The sequence below is a fragment of the Protobothrops mucrosquamatus genome, unplaced genomic scaffold (genome assembly GCF_001527695.2).
Source record: "Protobothrops mucrosquamatus isolate PMUCROS unplaced genomic scaffold, P.Mucros_1.0 scaffold325, whole genome shotgun sequence".
In the NCBI taxonomy this organism is placed as follows: domain Eukaryota; kingdom Metazoa; phylum Chordata; class Lepidosauria; order Squamata; family Viperidae; genus Protobothrops; species Protobothrops mucrosquamatus.
The window spans coordinates 712,664-734,736 of NW_015386664.1; the positions used below are offsets into that span (position 1 = coordinate 712,664).

The 22,073-nt window shown below is 40.6% G+C and overlaps 1 protein-coding gene across 1 annotated transcript in view; it reads left to right on the forward strand.

Moving 5' to 3' along the window:
- The first annotated feature begins 312 nt into the window (after nucleotides 1-312).
- The window catches only part of LOC107286779 (testis-expressed protein 47), a 32,125-nt gene continuing 10,364 nt past the window's right edge, over nucleotides 313-22,073 (forward strand). The window contains exons 1-3 of the mRNA XM_015815203.1: nucleotides 313-643; nucleotides 10,484-10,556; nucleotides 11,275-11,381. Coding sequence (XP_015670689.1) covers nucleotides 488-643; nucleotides 10,484-10,556; nucleotides 11,275-11,381 — 336 coding nt within the window. The 5' untranslated portion in view covers nucleotides 313-487. The remainder of the gene's footprint in view (nucleotides 644-10,483; nucleotides 10,557-11,274; nucleotides 11,382-22,073) is intronic.

A 22,073-nucleotide genomic window follows, 5' to 3' on the forward strand; every position in this document is an offset into this window, starting at 1 on the left:
GCAACTCTGAATATCTCCCCTGAAAGCCCTCCCTTAGCCTTTTAACTAATTTTAATCCCTTGCCGCCTCTTGACATTTTTAACTTTTATACACACTGTTTTATATTTTAACATTTTATTGTACACTACCCAGAGTCCCTCTCTGAGGGAGATGGGCGGTTCAGAAATGTGCGAAGTAAATAAATAAAAATATAGCTCTTGCCTTACCTGTTTTGAACTGGTAAAACTAGAGCTGGATGTTTGTATTATGTATCAAATGTTGCCAGAGCAACAGCTGCCCCATCTAGCTAAGCTAATGCCAAAAGACAATACAGTCTGAGAGCCAATTGAGCATGCCTGGTATTGCTTCTAAGGCACTAAAAACCATACTTTGACAACACACTGCTTTGTATGCCCAGAACTCTGCCTGCCTCACAATTAATGCAGTGAGCAATTGTGCCATAGGCTGTATCTTTTCAAGAGTCAAGTTTTATAGAAGCCTGGTCACAATGTCGAAATTTAATGCAGGCACTTTAGCTCTGGGAAAGCACAAGAAAGGCACTGAAATGTGGGGAAAACGGGATGAATCACCAGATGAAGAGGAGAGGACCAATTTTCTCAACCAGCTCCTCCTGGATAGAGTACTTCATGGCTCAGAGGATACTGTAAGTATTCTAGGGCAGGATGCTATTGTTTTACAAGGAATGGAGAAGGCAGGGTTTGTGCAAGGCATTAACAGTGAAAAGAAGTTGAGAGAAAATAGGAAGGATTTACATATCTTCAGGAGATATCAAACTGATGAGGGTTAAATCTGTATGCTTTGGGATACAAAGGTCTCTCTCTTTCTCCAGTGTCATTAAGAATTTTGATTATAATTGCAAAATCTAATGCAAACTAAACTTAAAATAGGAGTAAAACATGCAAGAAAGAAAATAAAAGAAAGAGAAATATACAGTATATAAACAAATGTAGTACCAATAGCACTTAGACTTATATATCGCTTCTTAGTGCTTTACAGCACTCTCTAAACAGTTTACAGAATCAGCATATTGCTCTCAACAATCTGGGTCCTCATTTTACTGACCTAGGAAGGATGGAAGGCTGACTCAACCTTGAGCTGGTTAGGATTGAACTTCAGACTATGGGCATCAGCATTGCGGTTGCCCTGGGTGTGGGGGTGGGGGTGTGTGGCCAGGGTGGGTGCGGCCTACTGGGTGGGCATGGACAGAGTGGGTGTGGCCTATTGGGTGGGCATGGCCAGCTCTACATGGTTCGCGTCAAGGGTGGCTGTGGGGGCCTGGGCAGGAGTGGGACAGATCTGAGGGTCTCTGGCAGAAGGGGGTGGGACCAGGGCAAGTGCCAAGGCATGGTCCACTGGAGGAGCCTCACCGTTCCTCTCAGGCGATGTGGGGGGGCTGGATGGTGGTGCAGGCTGCCCGGAGCCCTGGGCAGCAGAGGTCAAATGCCCAGCCTGGCCCTTAAGCACCCGTGACACCAAGCCCAGCCCCATTTCCCCAAGGGGCCGCCCAGCTGCATTTACCTCCTCCTCAAGGTTGCTGCTGTTGTGTTTGCTCTCCTTAGCCAGGTTGCTCATGATGGGTATGAGGGCAAAGTCAGAGAGAGGCCCATTCCCTCTCCATGGGAGGAGACCCAGTTTTGTATCCAAGCTTCCTTATCAATAGGATGGGAGACCCTTAGGATAGGCCAGGAGGAAGGGGCAAAGGGATGGTGAAAAGGCAGCAGGGCAGGACTAAGGCAGGACTTCCCTCAGACCCTCCCTCTCCTTCTTTCCTTCCTAAGTACAGAGTGGTGGGAAAATATTTGAGATGAGGGAGGGAGAAAAACAGGCAAGAAACACAGCTGGGGAGATGTCACCCTTTGTGAGGAATGAAGAAATGCACCATCGCCTGGAAATGGCCCTCACCTACTTCACATATCTGGCTTGGTGGGCTCTGCGGGAAGGGATGCCATGAGCAGCGTGAGAGTCAACATTACCTGTACAATGCCGCCCAGCCCCCAGCCTGCCTGGTTTTGGCAGGCAGCGGGGCGCTTTCCTCACAGCGCCGAGAGGCTGAACCGGGTGGTGCAAATCCAAAAAGAAGTGCAATGCCACCCAGCCCCCAGCCTGCCCAGTTTCGGCAGGCAGCGGGCGCTCTCCTCATAGCGCTGAGAAGTTGAGCCGGGCAGTGTGAAGCTCACCAGCTTTGCATCTTGCTGCCTGCTGAAACTGGGCAGACTGGGTGCTAGGCAGCATTGCACTTCTTATCAGTTTTGCCCCACCCGGCTCAGCTCTTGGTGCTGTGAGGAGAGTACCCCGCTGCCTGCCGAAACCCCTCCCCCGGAGCCCATCAAGCCAGATATGTGAAGTAGGTGAGGGCCATTTGCTGGCCACTTCCAGGCGATGGTTCATTTCTTCATTCCTCACAAAGGGTGACACCTCCCCAGCATGCACCCAGGGGGCGGGGGCGACGCGGCAGGGGCTATTTCCTCACTGTTTCCAGACGGCCTTTTGGCACTAAGACTGAATGCGTTTCAGCATAGATGGCCACCACAAAATTGTACATTGGCTCCCAGCCAGCCTGGGCCAGGGCCAAGGCAGTGGGGGGCCGTTCCCTCACCGTTTCCACGATGGCTTCGCAGGCCACTTGAAACCACTTCACAGGCTGCATCCGGCCCCCGGGCCTTGTGTTTGACATGTCTGATTTATAACTTTCTACAATCAAAATCTTATTCACAGTTTTGCTGTTTACTTCAATTCTTTAAATTCTTAAGCTTATGGTTATTTTTTTTAACCCAAGATTGAAAGCAGACTTACCTGGTGTTTTCAAACTTCAAACTGTCTAATAGCTTAGAGGTAGCTAATGAACAGTTTCAAAAAGTGATTAGAATGTGAGGTTGTGAACTTAGTGTTCTTTAAAAGTCTCTGCTGGAGATGCCAGGTGGCTAATCCTATAGTCCTGGCACTCAAAACCACTGTCCTGCAGTTTCCTCATGAGGAGCAGATGACCAGAGATCATGTGGGCTATTACTCATCCTCTCCTTATCCAGAGAGGATCTAAGGAAACCATCCACTCCCCAGTTCATTGATCTTTGCTGCAGTAATATGCATCACTTTTACAGAGTTGTCTTCAGTTTTACATACCTCTCCCAGAAGCCCATAGTTATCAAATGTATAGTAATATGTTGATGACTATTTGGTTCCCGTCTGCCCACTCCCTCCATATTCTGGCAGAATGGACAATGTCTGGGAATGGCGCTTTAGGGAAATGAAGACTTTCCTTTTCCCACTACGTGAAAAGAGATAGGAAAGGTCCCCTCCTTTGGTCTTGCTCTGAATTTAGCAGAGAAAGTGACTGCCTATGTGCAGGTGCAAAAGATTCATGGAAGCATCATTCCTTCTCTCTTCACCCAGAAAAAAGGACTGTTTCTTTTCCCCTGGTCCGCTACCAAAAAATGGCAAATTAAACTTAAAACAGAAGTTTTCTGTCCACCCTTTTTTTGAGAAGTCGAATTGCAATGACACGAGCACCTAGCTGATGTTCTGTTTTCTTTGTGGAACACAACAGGATGATCTTTACTATCAATTGTCCCTTTGTCAGATTGTAGGCATTATCTCAGGGCAATCCCACTACTCATCTTCGATTACAAAATGAAGAGGGATCCTTTATTGATGGTTCAGAGTTACCTTTTTCTTATCTCCTCATAATATACAAAGGTCATACAAAGCAGCGCTCAATGCCTTTATGAAAAATGGAACTGCATAACTATTTCTGTCATTCTACTTTGGGAATATGAGGTTGAGGTTAAGTTCAGAGGGAACTGCCATCTACTTGGACATTATAGTTCTTTCTTCATCCCTCTGCGCAACAATTTTCCTTTCCAGGGTACATAAAAGGTAGTGATCCCAAGTTTTAATGACATTTTTAATGACATCTGTGACACTTTCCTGAGCTACCTCTGAAGGAATGGGTCACTGCATCCCAGTGCTCTGTCTATCTTTTGATATAGGAAGTGTTTTGTAACTGGTTATATCCACCCTGGCAATTATATTGTGGCAATGCCCATAATATGGTTTCCAAAGATTCAATATACCCACTGATCCCCAAAGCTGGGAAATCCCATTCTACATTTCTCAATAAACATGATGCTCTGGAAAATATAGCATTTTGAAATCACTAAATTGATGCTAAACAATAATATGCAATATGAAGTCTATAAGGATCGTGGATTTTTAGCTTGCTATTAAATGTTTTCAGATTCCAATAATCAGTTAAATTCTGATTCATTAAAGGCATATATTTATAGCAACACAATGACCAAAATAGATGTTCTGTTAAGATAGCATCATTTTCTTCTTCAGTTACCAAATATTTGGAGGGCAAGGTCTGCTACATAAGGCTTCCTCCTATGTTTAGTATTTTGATCTTGGGAATTATGCCAGCTATTGCTATATAGTTATATTAAAGGATATGTGAGAAGGAAAAACATGGTAACCCACAGACTGGTCAAAGAAGCCAATAATCCATTCAAAACTGTGCATGTCACAGGCCAATGTAGACAGCCATTGTATGTCTTAATTTTTTTTTCATCCATGTTCCCATCGTTCTACAAAGTTTAACAAATTCACACAACCCCCCTTCCACACACCTATTCTTTATATAATGGTCCATAAATATGATAGCCAACTCAGGAAAGGTTATTACTCTCATGCATGCCTCACTTTCATCATGTATCACTCTGACCACATTCAGCTATCAATCTTCAGTGCTCTAGTCAAACCAAACATTTCCTAACCCTAAGCCTACAGTACTCTCATTACAGAGTTTCTCTAATCAACAAAGATATATAAACTTTGCCACATTTCTCAATGACCTTTTGCAGAGCAAAACTTTAGTCTGCACAGATCCTGCCTGGCATAAAGCCACACTGCACTTCCTCTTCTACCATTTCAATCAGAACTTCCCAGCACACTTAACTCCCCCTACAATAATTTCCACATTTCACTCTTGGCTAACTTTCCCTTTATGAAGAGAAATGATGACAGCATTCTTCCAATCATTAGACACGAGAATAGATCTGGTTTTCACATACATTTTTACCAGATCTCATAGCTAATTCAAAAGTAAACTACATTCCTATTATATTTTCCCAGTTGTGCCATCTACACCTACAGTGTTACTGTTTTTCAATATTCTCATCTAATTATGACTTTCTTTTCATCATTATTTTTTTCTTGGACCCTCCCATTTATAGCATTAATTTCCCTTCCACTGTTTGACTTATTATACCATTTCCACACAAATATTTAAACTCTTCCTAACTTTCCTTCAATTCAGTTTCACCTTAAAGATAGTTTTATTTTTAATTCCATTCACTTTGCTGGAGGCTTCTCTTTTAGTTCTTTAGCCATCTCCAAATTGTTTATTTACATCTAAATTGTTCTGCATTTTTCCTCTTTTCCTCTTAACTGTTCCTTGCTCATTTACAACTATTCTTCTCTCTCTCATTCATTGTTTTTTTCTTAGTCTAATTTTCTGCAGTATTTTAATGCATTTTTTCTAATCTACAACCTTTTTTCATTTTATTGTTCCATCTAATATCATTTGTCATGCTTCCCCTTAGTTTAATTCCACACACACCTCTGGCACTGTATAACATCATTTCAATCTATCCCAAGCAGTTTCCACATTCTCTTTTTTTACGTTTTCCATTCCTGTGTCATTGAGAGCTTAATCTATCTTTTAATACTTTTCCACAAAGGACTTAATTTTTCTCTTCTTGCAGTTGTTCTACCTTCATTCTAGATTCTTTCATTTCTTTATTTTATTCTATGTTCACTCCCCCCCAAAAAGATGCTCTCCTGAGAGTATTAAAAAGTGTTACTTTCCATATGCAGAACTCTCATCATCCTTGTATCCTTTATTAATTTTCTTAATATTCGTAATAAACAATTGTTCATGTGTCCTAACAGTCAGTTTCCCAACACTGATATCACATCCATATTGACTATTGCACAATTTCCTTCATATTCATTCCTAATCTTTCTACTATTACTATTTTTGGGAATGTAGCATACAACTATCACAACTATCACTTGAATTCCTACTTTGTACATTGTCACAACAATCTAGAAGGCACCAATTCTTACTTTCCACCAACTCTTTCATTCATAACTGAGCCTACATCTTCATTTCCTTGCATGTATTCATCAGCGCCTCTGCTCAGGATCCAACCATCTCCATTCAAATCTATTTGTTTTTCCTCCTTTCTCTTGGATTTCCAAATACATAATATATCTATTTTTTTCTTTCATTTCATTGTTAATTCCTGTTTTTTACTACCTATTCCCTTCCATTCAAAGTCACAACCTTCCACATCATGGTCATCACCATGTGGGTTCACAGATGTTGATTTGTGTTGCTTATGACTTTGGTCACCAAACTACCAGCTTTAATAATACCCTTGCCACCTGGAACATGGTCTGCTAATAGTAAAGACAGTGCCCATCAATTGTAATGGACTTTGTTCAGTATACTACAAATGCAGCAAAACCTAGTTTTATCCCAAGTATGCTTAGCCAATCCAGTGCAAACTAAGTTCTCTGCTTTAGAGAGTACCTTGCAAGCCAACATATTGTTGCACTCATCCTATTTACAAGGAAGTCTTTGAAGTAAACCAATACATAATGCACCTCCCTCTGTCATCATTTTTACTTATATAAATAACTCTAGACATTAAATGGGCCAACTAGGCATTCATAACAAAATATAAATGATGATACTCACAGTCTAGTGGTTTGTTTGAAACAGTGGTTATTTGCTTAAAAAAAAAGACAAAAGGAAACAGGAGACTGATTCTGGGACACATTAGAGGAGCTTTTGGAGAATCAACTCAACCCTCTTATGTTTTTTTATTTATTTGTTCTTTCAATGGGTAGCTATGCTCAATTGCAGCAGTCTTTGTGTGTGTCAACTTTCCAAATACCCCTATCAGCTGCAAAAAGGTTGCTTATCCTTGTCCTGAACCAATGAAATCAACATTTTTGTAATTCAATATTAGGGATTATGGTACATAGAATCTTATCTATTCTTATTTGAGAGTAAGCTATAGTATCTTCCTTAGAAAACATGGATAGGATTGGTCAAATTCTTTAAATTAAAAAAAATGGCATGCTTGATAAATGCTTACAATTTCATACTCTTTTTAAAGGGTTAGTATAGTCCCTGTATCTATACATTAAATACTGCCACGGTAGAAAGGATTTTTATCTTGGCAAGCTCTGTTTTAATGGCAGGAGACAATATAAGAAAAAGGTTTGCCTATTTCATGTCCTTTCAGCCATGAGCCATGAGCTAAAATACCTCTTTGAGGTTAGACATATAAGAAGACAGGATATCTAGCACAACACATATTTTTCTTCCAGAAAAGAAGCTCAAGAATGATGTATACATTACATCTTCTTCAGAGAAGAAATGAGCATTAATTATCACAAGGTATAAAGCAAAGCTTTTATCAAATGAAGGGTCAGAAAAATGTCCAGAGTAGGCTTCTTTCCAAACAAATGATACGCTCGCTGTTTTTATTTATTTTAGTTAGAAAACATGATAAGGAAAACAAATACATTTGTTCTTGTCATAGGTTCAAAAATGCAATTTGTCAAGAATTATCCCTGTCATTTGACAGAGTAAGGCAGTTGCCAAGCAATGGGAAGATGTCTGAATTTATACAAGCAGCTATTTTCACACATGTTTTACTCACTGGCTATACTGAGCCATTTTCTGAGTATGCAGAATACATTGAATCATAAACAAACCCAAAGACCTGGGTTTGAACAGCATAGTAAGCTCAAAAAACAAAGAGCAATCAAATCTTTATATAAAGGCAATTTAAAGATCTTTAGTTGACCAAGTAAGCATATTTTTTGAACACAGTCCTACTTGCCCTTCTTTTTACACCAGTCTATTATTCAAAATTGTATTGGACTGCTAAAGTATGGTTTAAAACAAAATGTTATCTTAAACATTTGTGTGGCCACCCATCTTCTAGACCAGTGTTTTTCAACCATGGCAACTTTAAGCTGTGTGGACTTCAACTCCCAAAGTTGCCAAGTTTAGAAACATTGTTATGGACAGTTTTTGTATGTGAAATGAGAGGCATCATCCTGATCTTTACTTCAGGCTGGCCTTTTTTCAGCCAATGCTACCCCCCCCCCCCCAAAAAAAAAGATTTCATAATAAAATTTATTAAGTTATTTTATTAAGTCCATTTTGCAGCCATATTGTTGTGTTTAAATAGGCAAAATTGTATTCTTTCCTGCATGAAAAGCTACATGGCTGATATATTTATTTTTTATTTCATTCATTTTAAACTTTTGTGTGTCCACCTATCTTAAAACACAACTCTGGGCAACTTACAACAACAATATGTCCTGTAGTGGCCTCACTCTTTACCTGTAGCAACATTGCCGAGTACCAAAGGATTGAGGGCTTGCAATCATTGTCCTTATATATAAAAAAGGAAAATGGGTGATACCACCAGTTACAGACTGATCAGCCTCCTCAACCCAATCAACAAACTCTATTGAGATACCTACAATGGAAATTCCAGGACTAGCTAGAACAAGAAAACATACTTACAGAAGAGAAAGCCAGATTTAGGGAAGAATAATTCACCATTGACTAGTGCTTAGTGTTCGAACTTCTCGTCAGAAAATACTCCTCCTACAACACGACCTGCCTTTATGTTGCTCTCATAGACTTCAAAGCATCTTTTGATTCCATACCTTGAGCTAATATATGGGGAAAAACTGGAGGCCTCTTTGACTGACTGAAATTCATCTAATATGTATGCTTCATGAAGGGACATCATTCAAAATATGATGTATCCCTTGGGCCATCTCACTAGTGAACCTGAAACAGAAGAAGGTGTAAAGCAAGGCTGCATATTGGCCCCACACCCATTCAACTTCTGTATGAACTTCATGGTGGACCATCTCCTTGATACAAACTTTCATTCCCCAAAACCAGCTGTAAGACACATCTGTTTTATTCAATGCAGATGATGCAGCAATACTCTCCTATTGCAGTTAAAAACAGCACTGAGAGCACTAACATAACATTGCAAGGAAGACCAGCTAGAAGTCGTCAGAAAACAAAAATCATGGCATTTGCCAAAAGACCCAAGAACCAATTCTGGGGGATAGATGGACAGAAGACTGAGAAGGTCTCCTTTTCAAATATCTGGGAGTAGACCAACATTCTGCCAACAATAGGAAACCCCATGAAAACACAGAGAGAAGCTCATCTGCCATCCTCAAATTCCTCAAAAGAAGAGGTGGCCACTACGTTCCTGCAGCACTCCTGCAATATCCAAAGTCAAGTCAATAGCATAATTTCCCTGTGGAGCCCAGCTGGGCCAATTTTGCCTCATTAGAATTTGTCAGCTCCAAATTTCTAATATTGTCTCTTCACTGTGTCTCTTCAATGCTCCCCTGAGACTAGAGACAGACCTCATGAAAGTATGGGCAAGAGGGTGAGTGACCAAACTCAACTACTGGCTCAGACTATCCTCTCCCCCAACCCCACCCCGAGCTTTGCCCCACCAATTGTGAGGGATGATTTTTCAGTCCACATTAAAAAAAGATAGTGACAACTACATTTTCATCCTTGGGCTCCTCCCCAGGTCTTCTATTCAGCATGGGATACAATCAAGTCAAAGCACTCATTAAACAGCATGTAGCAGACACAGAATAGCAATTAGACCTAACTAGGTTCCCAACCTTTATTGCCAGTGAACCCAACAAACACCCTGCCTCCCCAATGGCATACTTAACTAGCTTTGAAATGCCTAAACAATTGTAAGGCTTTTACTCTGGCACAAGTCATGCCTTCTCCTCAGCTGTCCTTGAAGGCCAATACAGGAAGAGGGGGAGGAGAGAGACAATGCCCCTGTGGCTTTGGACAAATAGAAACAACAGAATGTGTACTTCTCTAATGTTTGTAGTATACAGACATTTATAGTGGTCTCATCTCACCATTATTGCATAAATATTCAGGGTGCACAGGACAATTTTACACTCCCCTGCTGTTTTCAGACATCAACCCTGCTATAACATACCATGTTGCCAGGTTGTGCACAGCAGTGCTTAAAATCCATCAGAAACAACTTGAGCCATAAACCTGTTTTAATGAGCACCTAGCTTGTTATTTTAGAGTGATTTGTATTGTTATGGATTTAGTTTGCCACGCATCTTTACACCCATCCATTACTCCTGCTTTTAGATTCTTTTAAAAATTCCTTTTAGATTGTTGTTTTTATATTTCTTACATTTTGATATGTAATTTTTTATTCTGATTTATCTTTTATGCTTTTCAGTTCTGTATAAGCCATCTTTCTTTTGCTGGTCTTATGTAATAAAGGTTCAATTTGATTGATATATTCTGTCAACAATGTGGTGTTGTTGTTTTTTTTAAAAAAAGATACCTTTTTTCTTTGTGTGTCTTTAGAAATCCCTCCTCCACAGGCTGATCTTTCTGGCTAAGATCTCACCAGACCTGGCTGACAAAAGGTATTTGGCCGGTAAGTAAAAATTCTCCCTACTGTTTTCTTCAAGAACATTCTGAAATCATTGTCAGAAAGTTTTAGAATGGAATGGGTTGGTTTAATAAATACATTCTGAGCTTCTGAAAGAACAACAGCTGGCTTGAATGGTCCTTCAAATACACAAAACTCATCCAAACTCTGGATGAGTGCAGGGCAGTGTAGGGCAGAGGAAGCTTCCAACAAATAGCACCAAGAGTATTTTTTTTTCCTGCAGAATGTTGCGGCCTAGCTCAGACCTTGTTTTGTGTAGTTATACCTCACCTTTTTATTTTTAGAAATAACTCAGGATGGCAAGTATAGCTAATCCTCCCCCCTCCTATTTTCTCCACAACAACCCTGTGAGGTAGGTTGGGCTGAGGGAGACTGACTAGCTCAAGATCACCTTGCTGGATTTCACGACTAAAGTGGTACTAGAACTCATAGTCTCCTAGTTTTTAGATCGGTGCCTCAACCACCAGACTAAAGTGGGGCCTAAATTAACCAGCTGATGACCAGATATCAGCTGTCTTTAAAAGTGCAGCATTTTCTGTTTCTTGATCTTTTTTGCTGCTCTACTTGTGATTATGCACCCTCCTCCCCCTTGCTGTTTTTAAAAGTAAACACTGAGTTTTATTTGGATAAGGGGGACAGAATAATGGGCCAGACAGACTCATTATTTTGTGAAGCAATTTGTGCTTGCCTCATTTTTCCTCAGAGTACTGGGAACAACTATTTCTGAATTTGCAACGCCAGTATTGTCAAGGAGTAGGGATCACAGGCCTCTTGCTTCTCTATCCTACCTACATTATACACATACTAGAGGTAAGCTCACATCTCTCTCTCTCTCTCTCTCTCTCTCTCTCTGTATCTATGTGAATGCATAAAATAAGCAAAATATGTGATGTTTCTAACATGAGAATTTTGTGGGAATGCCATTCACGTTCATGAACAGTTTGAACAGCCATTTATAGCTTTTTCAATGCTCCCTTTTATCTCCACCGTTATTCAAGAAACCCCAAGTGGCAAGATGGTGCCATTGAGCTTTCTTGCAGTGAGAACATCTAAGCTGGAGTAATGAATGGGAAACATTTCAAGTGAAACTAGCAACTGCCTCCATTTTTCCTCTGCAGATAAATGCCATAGACTGTGAGAGTAACCTTGAAGAATAGGGAAAAAAGAGTCCTGAAGACAATGATCAGCTAAAAGAAATCTAAGTCCAAAGCAAGAATATAATTTGAGAAAGAGTTTCAGACTTGGCCCTATTTAGCTTTCTTGAAAATAAAGGCAGGGAGAGGAGAAGTATATATAGATTCTGTCACTGGAAACTTTAATAAAAGTAGCTTTAGCAACCATAACTTTAACCCTTTGGTTAAATGTCTGTGGAGATTCTCAATCATTCAAGTCATGGTTGTCCCAAAGATGCTTTTTCCAAAAGGCAATTGGACTTTCTTGGGTTTTTTTCTTTGATAGAAATCCTAAGATAAATTTGAACAAAATGGAAGCACTCGTGCCTTCTCTTAGTATCTCATTTACTGAATCAGAATCACTTTAATGATTCTGTGACCTTGGCTGGGGACCTCGGCTGTGAGAGGAGCCTCGGAGTCCTAGTGGACAATCACTTAAATATGAGCCAGCAGTGTGCTGCAGCTGCCAAAAAGGCCAACACAGTGCTAGGCTGCATTAACAGAGGGATAGAATCAAGATCATGTGAAATGTTAATACCACTTTACAATGCCTTGGTAAGGCAACACTTTAAATACTGTATCCAGTTTTGGTCACCGTGATGTAAAAAAGATGTTGACCCTCTAGAAAGAGTACAGAGAAGAGCAACAAAGATGATTAGGGGACTGGAGGCTAAAGCATATAAGGAACGGTTGCTGGAATTGGGTATGTCTAGTTCAATGAAGAGAAGGACGAGGGGGGACATGATAGCAGTGTTCCAATATCTCAGGGGCTGCCACAAAGAAGAGACAGTCAAGCTATTTTCCAAAGTGCCTGAAGGCAGGACAAGAAGCAGTGGATAGAAACCTATCAAGGAGAGAAGCAACCTAGAACTAAGGAGAAACTTCCTGACAGTTAGAACAATTAACCAATGCAACAACCTGCCTCCAGAAGAGGTGAATGCTCCAACACTGGAAGTTTTTAAGAAGAGACTGGACAACCATTTGTCTGAAATGGTATAGGGTTTCCTGCCTGAGCAGGGGGTTGGACTAGATGACCTCCAAGGTACCTTCCAACTTTATTATTATTATTATTATTATTATTATTATTATTATTATTATTATTATTTACATACACATGTACATTAACCACATGTGTTCATTACACATGTTCATTGCATAGAGATTGAATAGACTGTTTCTCAAGATTTCAGAACAAAAACATCTACTCACAAAATCAGGTACAATAATAGTGTTTGATGTCTGAAAAGATTGCTTACGATCACAATTGAGCCTAAAATTTCTGTTGCTAGGTGAGACAGTTAAGTGAAATTTGCTCCATTTTACAACTTTTCCTGCCACAGTTGTTAAGTGATTCACTTAAGTTTTTAAGTTAGTGACATGGTTGTTAAGTGAATCTGGCTTCCCATTGACTTTGTTTGTCAGAAAGTTGCAAAAGTTGATCACATGTCGTTTCCCCCCTCCCCGAGGATATTGAAACCGTCATAAATATGAGGCAGTTGCCAAGGTCGTAAGTGTGAAAAATGGTCATAAGTAACATTTTTCAGTGCCGTTGTAAATTTGAATGGTCATTAAACAAACTGTTCTAATTCAAGGACTACCTACAAATGGGAGTAAATCTGGAATTATAGCAACCCTTAAAATACTTCCCTCACCTCTTCTCATTTACATCCTTGGGGCGAGCCAACTAAGTCACAGCCATTTTATCTCACTACCTGGAGTCTAAGCTCTTGTAATTTATAGCCTGGAGAAATTGCTCCTGCTTAATTATGACAGGAAAACTTGTATTCTAGAACAAGCTACACTTGGTTGCTAGAGAACATTTGGGGAAAAGGCGGAGGAAAAATGACCTTTTTATTAAAGGAATTAATTAAATTGACCTTCTTATTAATGGAATACAAAGGAATTATTGAGTCTGTCAATTAGATCTCTATAATTGTCTGGTTTTGCACTGCAACCAAACAAGACAGATACAGGCTTCAGTGGGTAGTTAGGACTGCAGAAAAAAACAATTGCAACCAGCCTGCCTTCCATTGAGGACCTGTATACTACACGAGCCAGAAAGAGGGCTGTGAAAATATCTACAGACCTCTCACATCCTGGACATAAACTTCTTTCAACTTCTTTCCTCAAGATGACACTACAGGGCATTGCACACCAAAACAACCAGACACAAGGACAATTCCCCCCCCCCCATGCCATTACTCTGCTGAACAACTATTTCCCACAACACTGTCAAACTACCTAGTAGGGCTGTATTACTATTATTCTTCTCATCTTTCCTATTACCTATCTCCTTATCTTCTTATGACTATAACTTTGTTGCTTGTATCTTACGATTTATATTAATTGCTTTATTTAGCATCCTAGTATGATTTATGTTGTTTGCTTATTTAGTATTCTATGACTATCACTGTGTTGTATCTTATGATTTATGAATGTATTTTTATGATGACTATGATCATGATTTATCACTTGTTGCTTGTATGTACACTGAGAGCTTGTGCACCAGAGACAATTTCCTTGTGTGCCCAATCACATTTGGCCTATAAAGAATTCTAAAAGAAAAATTAGAACACCCCCCCCCCAAAAAAAACAACAACAACAGGGAAAGCTGTTGTTACTTATCCCATTAAGTCCAGCTACCGGGAGTTATAGTCTAGATGAGAAAAAGAAAAGTATTCCCACCACCTAAATATGCTTCGCTACGTAGAGAAACAGCTTCGTTGTAAGATTAGATCTTCGACTGCCTATACCCAACAGAAGTCATTTGCTGAAAACTGCACTAGATCCCAGGGCCTGGTGTTTAAGAGCAAAGCTGTTATGAGGCTGCATCATAACCAAGGAGTAATTTCAAGGAAGATTGTCTCTCTGGGACTACCTTAGGCAGGTCTTGGAGAATAACATCTTTGAGAAAATCAATTGCTATGCATCATTCCATGGTACATTTTAGATTGGCGGCTTTAACAAACTTTTACAGGTGTAGAGGGCTGGTTAAAATGATCTCACCCTCAAGACCCTGATTGATCTGTAGAATAATGGAGGCGATCCATTTACACTATAACTTCCAAACATTTCTTTCTTCACAATTAGTCTCTTGGTTTACTGTGGAAGCTGAGAGTAATGAAGCAGTCAGGGCATCAGTGAAACAAAATGGAGAAGTTGTCAGGATAGATCAGAGCAAGCCCAATTGAACGCTCATCTGGAGACCTACTTCAGAGCATTGATGAGAGAAAAGAGTGCTTATTTCTCTGACATCAATGCATCCACACCGAACAGCCATCATTCTTACATACTGTGAGGCATCTCCTTCACCAAGATGTTGGAGGAGGTGAGGATCTGGAACAATGGGTGGCTCATCATAAACCATTCTTTGCAGAGAAACTTGACTAGATTAAGTTTGACTTGTAATTCAGTATTGCGCAAATCGTAGGGATGTAGCTTCATGAATTATTTGTCTACTATTTTGAACTGTTTTCAGTTTGTAGACAACATGTGTGGAGAGATGAGGATTATTACCTGCCTACTTGCACCTTGTGCCTTCTAAATTGCAAATGAAAATTTCTAAATTGCAAATGGGAAGTGATCGATAGTCCTTATGGTGGGATACCTTAATTCCTCTCTCCAGTCTATAGAAAGTAGTGATAAATACTTGACTGAAGTATTTAAGTACTTGATTGACAGGAAATATAATTGTGTATGTTAGCCTCATTCAATTTATAGGAAAGGTGGATGATTGTAATCCTAGGGGACTGTAATCCCCTGAATGGATACTATGTATTGGGACTGAATTGCTTTCACCTAGAACAGTGGTGGTGAACCTATGGCACGGGTGCCAGAGGTGGCACTCAGAGCCCTCTCTGTGGGCACGCGTGCCGTCACCTCAGTCCTAGGCCTTTAGCTAAAATCTTTTCACTTTAGGCCTCTGCCACCGTGTGCAAAAAAAAAAAGGTTCAATCAATCAGTCAATTTCAACTTCTCGTGGGGAAAAAAAAGATCTTGCAAAGTTGGAATTGATTGATTGAACTTTTTAATCCCACCCAGTCTGCCGTTACCACCATAGCCACGCCCACCCAATGGGCCACACCCACCCAATTGGCCACACCCACCCAATGGGCCACACCCACCCGGCACCCGACGATGCATAAGTGGGTTTTGGGTTGCAGTTTGGGCACTCGGTCTCTCTATATATAAATTATTTTTTTATTTATTTAGAAGAGTGCAATCAGTACAGTAATCTTGAAGGTTGCTTAAGTTCACTAATGGCCTGGATGAAGGAAAAGAAGCTGAAATTAAGCCCAAGCAAAATGGAGGTTCTCTTGGTGAATAGGCAATTGGATGTAGGAAATAAGGTTCAACCTCTTTAATAAAAATCCACTTTTTCCCTGAAATAACAAATCTGCTGCCTGGGTGTATTCCTTGATTCTCAGATGACACTGAATTCACTGGACCCCACTACTGAATGCTTTTTCCAAAATTTTGGTTAGAATGCTAGCTTTGATTGCCCTGAAGCCACTGTCCAGGTTTTGGTTACATCCCATCTTGCTTATGGGTGTATATGCTTCAGAGCTACTTTTGGAAAAAGTTCTGCATGTTGCAGCTGATGTAAAATGCAGTGGCTACCCTATTATAATGTGTGTGAGATACAGGGATCAGATGAACTATATGTGCCAAGAGCTACAAGCCAGGTGTTGTTTTTACGCTTAAACTCTAAAAGAGCTTAATCTAAGAGACTGCTTTTTTCTATTATGAACTCAGTTGGTCATTAAATCTGAAGAAGAGGGTCATCTTTCTGGTATGCAGAAGTCAATCTCCCAGGTTGCTGCAGTGCTATGGAATACATGCCCCTGGCAACTGCATTTAGCCCTGAAATAAGTGAAAATTGTTAATGATTCAGAGGACAAAAAGGCATTTTTTTTTCACATACTGACTATGCCTATTTTTGAACTACAGGATGCACACTTTTAAGCAGGCAGAGAATAATAATAAGAAAAACAACCCTCTTCTTGGCACTTACAGGTTTTTGAAATGTGAAAGGAAGGATAATGTAGTAGCTTATGTTCCTTTCTTTGTGATGGAGATAGTTCTTTCTTTGTGATGGAGATAGTTCATTTAACCGGCAAAGGCTAGAAAGAGATTTGTTCCCATACAAGATTGAAATTTTTCAAAAACAGGCTGCTTTGCTATGATGTGGATTCCAAAGTGACCCTTCCTAAATATCAGATTATATTACAAGAATCTGCTGTGTTCTGTTTTTGGAGTTCTGAGTGTCTATCTCTACTTCTCATGTTCTTTTTTGTGAGAAATGCTGCTATTTGATCACCTTGTATGTATTTTCTGTAATTTAAAGAAGAGTTCTGAAGGCAATTGGTTGAACTTTCTGATCTCTGGTGATGGCTGGGCTTTGAAGTCTCCAGATATTCTCATGAGATTCTAATTTTCTTTTGAATGAATTGGACTAAAGCCTTTTATTTGTACAGTTGCTTTTTCATTTTTTGAAGCTTGTCTCCTTGATGAGCATCCCAGCTTACAATTCACATATATCTCACTCTTCGACTGAATTTTCAAACATTTAGAAAATCACATTACAAATTAGGCCTTTTAAAAATGCACCTTAGCAGCAAACAACTTGCTCCCCAAATAATCTCTTTCGTAATAAATTAAATTATATTGTTTAAACATTGCCTGCTTTCACGATCAACTTAATCATATAAGGTAAATAAAGGAGCAAATAACATTGGTGATCTCTTTAATACATGCAGTGAAGAGAGTGTCTTGGGCACAGTGCTTGTATTGCACGGGTAGTCCTCAGGTTACAACCATTTGTTCGGGGACCATTCAAAGTTATGGCTGCACTGAATGAGTGGGACTTATGACTGGTGCTAAGAATTCCAGCTGTCACAGCATCCCCATAGACATGTGATTGAAAATGGGTGCTCGCTGCCCAGCGCAAATTATGATGTTGCAGTGAGCTGTGGTCACATGATTGTGATTTCTGACATAGCCAGCTTCCCATAAACAAAGTCAATGAAGAAGCTGATCAGAGGTCACTCCCACTTCTGCCATTTTTTCAGGTGCTGTGTAGCACTTGTGGGTCAATGACAATTTGCTGCAGCCAACTCACCATGGCCAACTCACTAAGGCCATCTTGCCACGGCCAACTTGCTGCGGCTAACTCACTGCGGGACAACTTTCTGTGGGACAAGAGTTACACCAATATCAAAAAAATGGTGGAATAGAATCATTAAAGAAAGGATGCAAAAGGAGGGACAGAATGAAATGTGAATGACAAAAATTAAAATATTTTTTAAAATTTATTTTAAATAATTAAATTGAATTGTTGAATTGTCCAACAATGAGTTGTCCCATGACGAGTTAGTCATGGTGAGTTGAGTAACCATTAATGGAACAACTATCTGAACGGATTAGTTGCTTAAATACAAATTGTTTAGATGACAATATACCCATTTGTCTAAAGTGTCTGACAGTGAGTTGTCCCTTGGCAAGTTGGTTATGGTGAGTTGGTTGTGGCGTGTTGGCTGCAGCGAGTTGGCCGTGACAAGTTGTGCCATTCTACATCCTGCTTGCCTGGGACTCCTGCCTCTTCCTGCTTAATGACCTGTGCGGTCCTGGGGTTATGGTGGCAAGTTGCAAGGACTGCGGGGATTGCTATCACTAAGCAATGCAGCCATGTAACATGGTGCATTATGACCACATTGCTTAGTGATGGAAATTCTGTCCCAATTGCCATTGTAACACTATCTGTATAGTAACTGAGAACTAATGAGAAAAGTCAGGGACAGTTTTACAAACTGAGCTAAAAATTGTATGTTTACTAGTGTCTATCAATTCTGCAAAAAATTTATATTAGCTCTTGTTGACCACTGATAGAGCTGAATACTGAATGTTCTAACTAGACTTTTAAAATACAGTGTGGTACCCGTATAAATGACTATGAGACAATTGAATCCCCAGTTTAGAATAACCATTAATGGAACAACTGTCTGAATGGATTAGCTGCTTAAATACTGTACATACAAATTGTTTGGATGAAAATATACCCATTTGTCTAAAGTGTATTAGAAAAGAGGCACTCTATTTAGCAAATCTGCAGCCAGCTCATGCCTCAGCTTTACTCTGTATGTAAGAAGCATTTTCTAATTTTGCAGGATGGTTAGACATAATTTTGTTGAGGATTCCATATTGATTACTTTTCCTAACCTAAAAGAAAGATGATGTGTTAGAAACAGATACAATTATGACGAATGAATCGGAGAAAAAAACGTCTCCGTAATAGATACTAGATACACACCTTCTCTATGAAAATAAGTTACATTATTTCTTCATGGTTATTTCTTGCTTTTTTCTTTTTCGTTTCCCACTTGGAAACTGTTGGATTTTGTGGAAACATTGCTGAATATCCTCTCTTCTAGCCTCAAGAATGTTTGTGGACAATCTCACTTCGATAACACACATAGCTAATGATATTGTATTTCATTTCCTGCTTAAAAATGGTTTGAACTGCATTTCCATGCCATGTGTCTAGGGCAGACATGTCAAACACAAGGCCCGGGGGCCGGGTGTGGCCCGCGAAGTGGTTTCATGTGGCCTGCGAAGCCATCCTGGAAACAGTGAGGGAAGGCCCCCACTGCCTTGGCCTTGGCCTTGGCCCAGGCCAGCCGGGAGCTAATGTACAATTTTGTGGTGGCCATCTATGCTGAAACGCATTCAGTCTTAGCTCCACAAGGCCATCTAGAAACAGCGAGGAACCAGCCCCTGCTGTGTCAGCCCTGCCCCCTGGGTGCATGCTGGGGAGGTGTCACCCTTCGTGAGGAATGAAGAAATGGACCATGCCTTGGCACTTGCCCCAGTCCCACCCCCTTCTGCCAGAGACCCTCAGATCTCTCCTACTCCTGCCCAGGCCCCCACAGGCACCCTTGATGCGAACGATGTAGAGCTGGCCATGCCCACCCAGTAGGCCACACCCACTCCATCCACACCTACCCAGTAGGCTGCACCCATCCAGACCCCCGAGAGCAACCTCAATGCTGATGCGGCCTTCAATGAAATTGAGTTTGACACCCCTGGTCTAGGGCTTCTTACTCATAGCACTGGTTCAAACTTTAAAATCTCAACAGAAACTGATTTTACCACTATGATTCTTTATAACAGCAGACTTAATGTTTATGGGGATTCTCAATCATCCGAGTCATGGTTGACTCAAAGATGCTTTTTTTTTCAAAAGGCAACTGGACTGTTTTTGTTTTCCTTGAAGATGTTTCGCTTCTCATCCAAGAAGCTTCTTCCGTTCTGAATTAAGAAGCTTCTTGAATGAGAAGCGAAACATCTTCAAGGAAAAAGAAAGAAAGTCCAGTTGCCTTTTGAAAAAAAAACACCTTTGGGTCAACCCTGACTCGGATGACTGAGAATCTCCAAAGACATTAAGTCTGCCAAAAGCACAGTGGGGACAATGGCAGACTTAGTTTAGACCTTTTAACAATTCAGGTTTTGGGAAGGTTTATAATATTGCTGTTGGTCTACATGGGAACAGAAAGAGTTTGGCATATGATAAACAATATTTCTGATATTAATTCATTTGAAAGACTTACCTCTTTAGGGTCTGTGTGCACCTTCATTTTTGAATAAAGGGGCTCAATCACAGGGATTTTTTTAAACCCATAAACTCTATCACTATAAGCCATTATGAGCAATATAAAATGATAGAACATTGGACCAGCACTGGGATTAAGAAAGGAAATGCTACTGTATTTTGCCATGAGAAAATGACAATAAACTGGGGAGGAAGAGAATCTATTTTTTGCTACCGTTATTATGGATGCAATAAAGGTAGTCCTCAACTTACAACAGTTTGTTTAGTGACTGTTCAAAGTTACAACAGCACTGAAAAAAGTGACTTATGACCATTATTCACACTTATGACTGTTGCAGCATCCCCATGGTCACGTGATCAAAATTTAGATGCTTGGCAACTGACTCCTATTTATGATGGCTGCAGTGTTCCAGGATCATATGATCCCCTTTTGCAATCTTCTGACAAGCAAAGTCAATGGGGAAGCCGGATTCACTTAACAACGGTGTTACTAATTAAACACCTGTAGTGATTCACTTAACAAACGTGGCAAGAAAAGTTGTAAAAGGGGGCAAAACTCACTTAAAAAAATGTCTCACTTAGCAACAGAAATTTTGGGTTCAATTGTGGTCGTTAAATAGAGGACTATCTGGACAACTGGAACAAGCTAGGAATGGCTAAAAGGTTAAATTTCAGGATGTAGGTCAAATAAAAACCAAAGCCTGGATTGTCCTTCCTGCAAGAACTGATCATAGTTTAACTTGTATGGGGGAACAGAATAGAACGGAAATAAAATAAGTACTTCCGAAGCAAGTACTGTACTGTAAAAGCTCTCAGCTTCATAGAGTGGCAAGGAAGAAAAGGGGGCAGCTCCCTCTGCTGGCAGAAGTACTATCATGCGCAAGAGATAAATGATAGAAAGCGCAAGGAGAACATATTCTCTAAAACCACTGAGTAGCCGGGTGGCTGCAGCGTGTGTGTTTGCTCAATGGATTCTGAATGGTGGCGGCAGAGAAAGAAAAAAACTGGAAGTTTTCCCTTCTGAGAAGATTTTATTGTTTGTTTGTTTGTTTGTATAGTTTTATTTATATAGTTACTTAGCTCTAGGTGCCGAACAATCATCATACAGTTGCCCAGCGGGTTTGCTTGAATCATTGCTATGGAGAGTCAGAGGCGTAGCGTGGGGGGTGCAGGGGGGGCCGGCCGCACCGGGCGCAACATCTGGGGGGGCGCGCTCACACTCGCAGCTCTCTGCCCCTGCCTGGCTCACTCACTCTCTCTGCAGTGCTGGCTGTGCGAATCCGATCCGAGCCGCCGGGTCGCCGACGCCGCCCACTGTGGAGGGGGGGGCCTTGCCCCGGGTGCTGACAACCCACGCTACGCCACTGTGGAGAGTCAAAGGGGGAGGAGCCAAGGAAGGTCTTGCTCAGAAGGAGGGAGCCAGGCAGAGTTGAGGGAAGGGCTTCATGGGACTTTACGCAAAGGCAATTGCGGTGATCGTGCTTGCTGAAGAAATTGGGATTGGTTCAATATGAACCTTGCTCTTAAAATCTGCATGCTGTGTCTGTAGGATTGCTGTGTGAGAGTGAAGACTTGGAGTAAATCTTGGAAACTGATCAAAGAGGGAAGTAACCTGGAATTAAGGACAAACTTCCTGACAGTGAGGACAATTAACTAGTGGAATAGCTTGCCCCCAGAAATCATGGACGCTCCATCACTGGAGATTTTAAAAAAGAGGCTAGA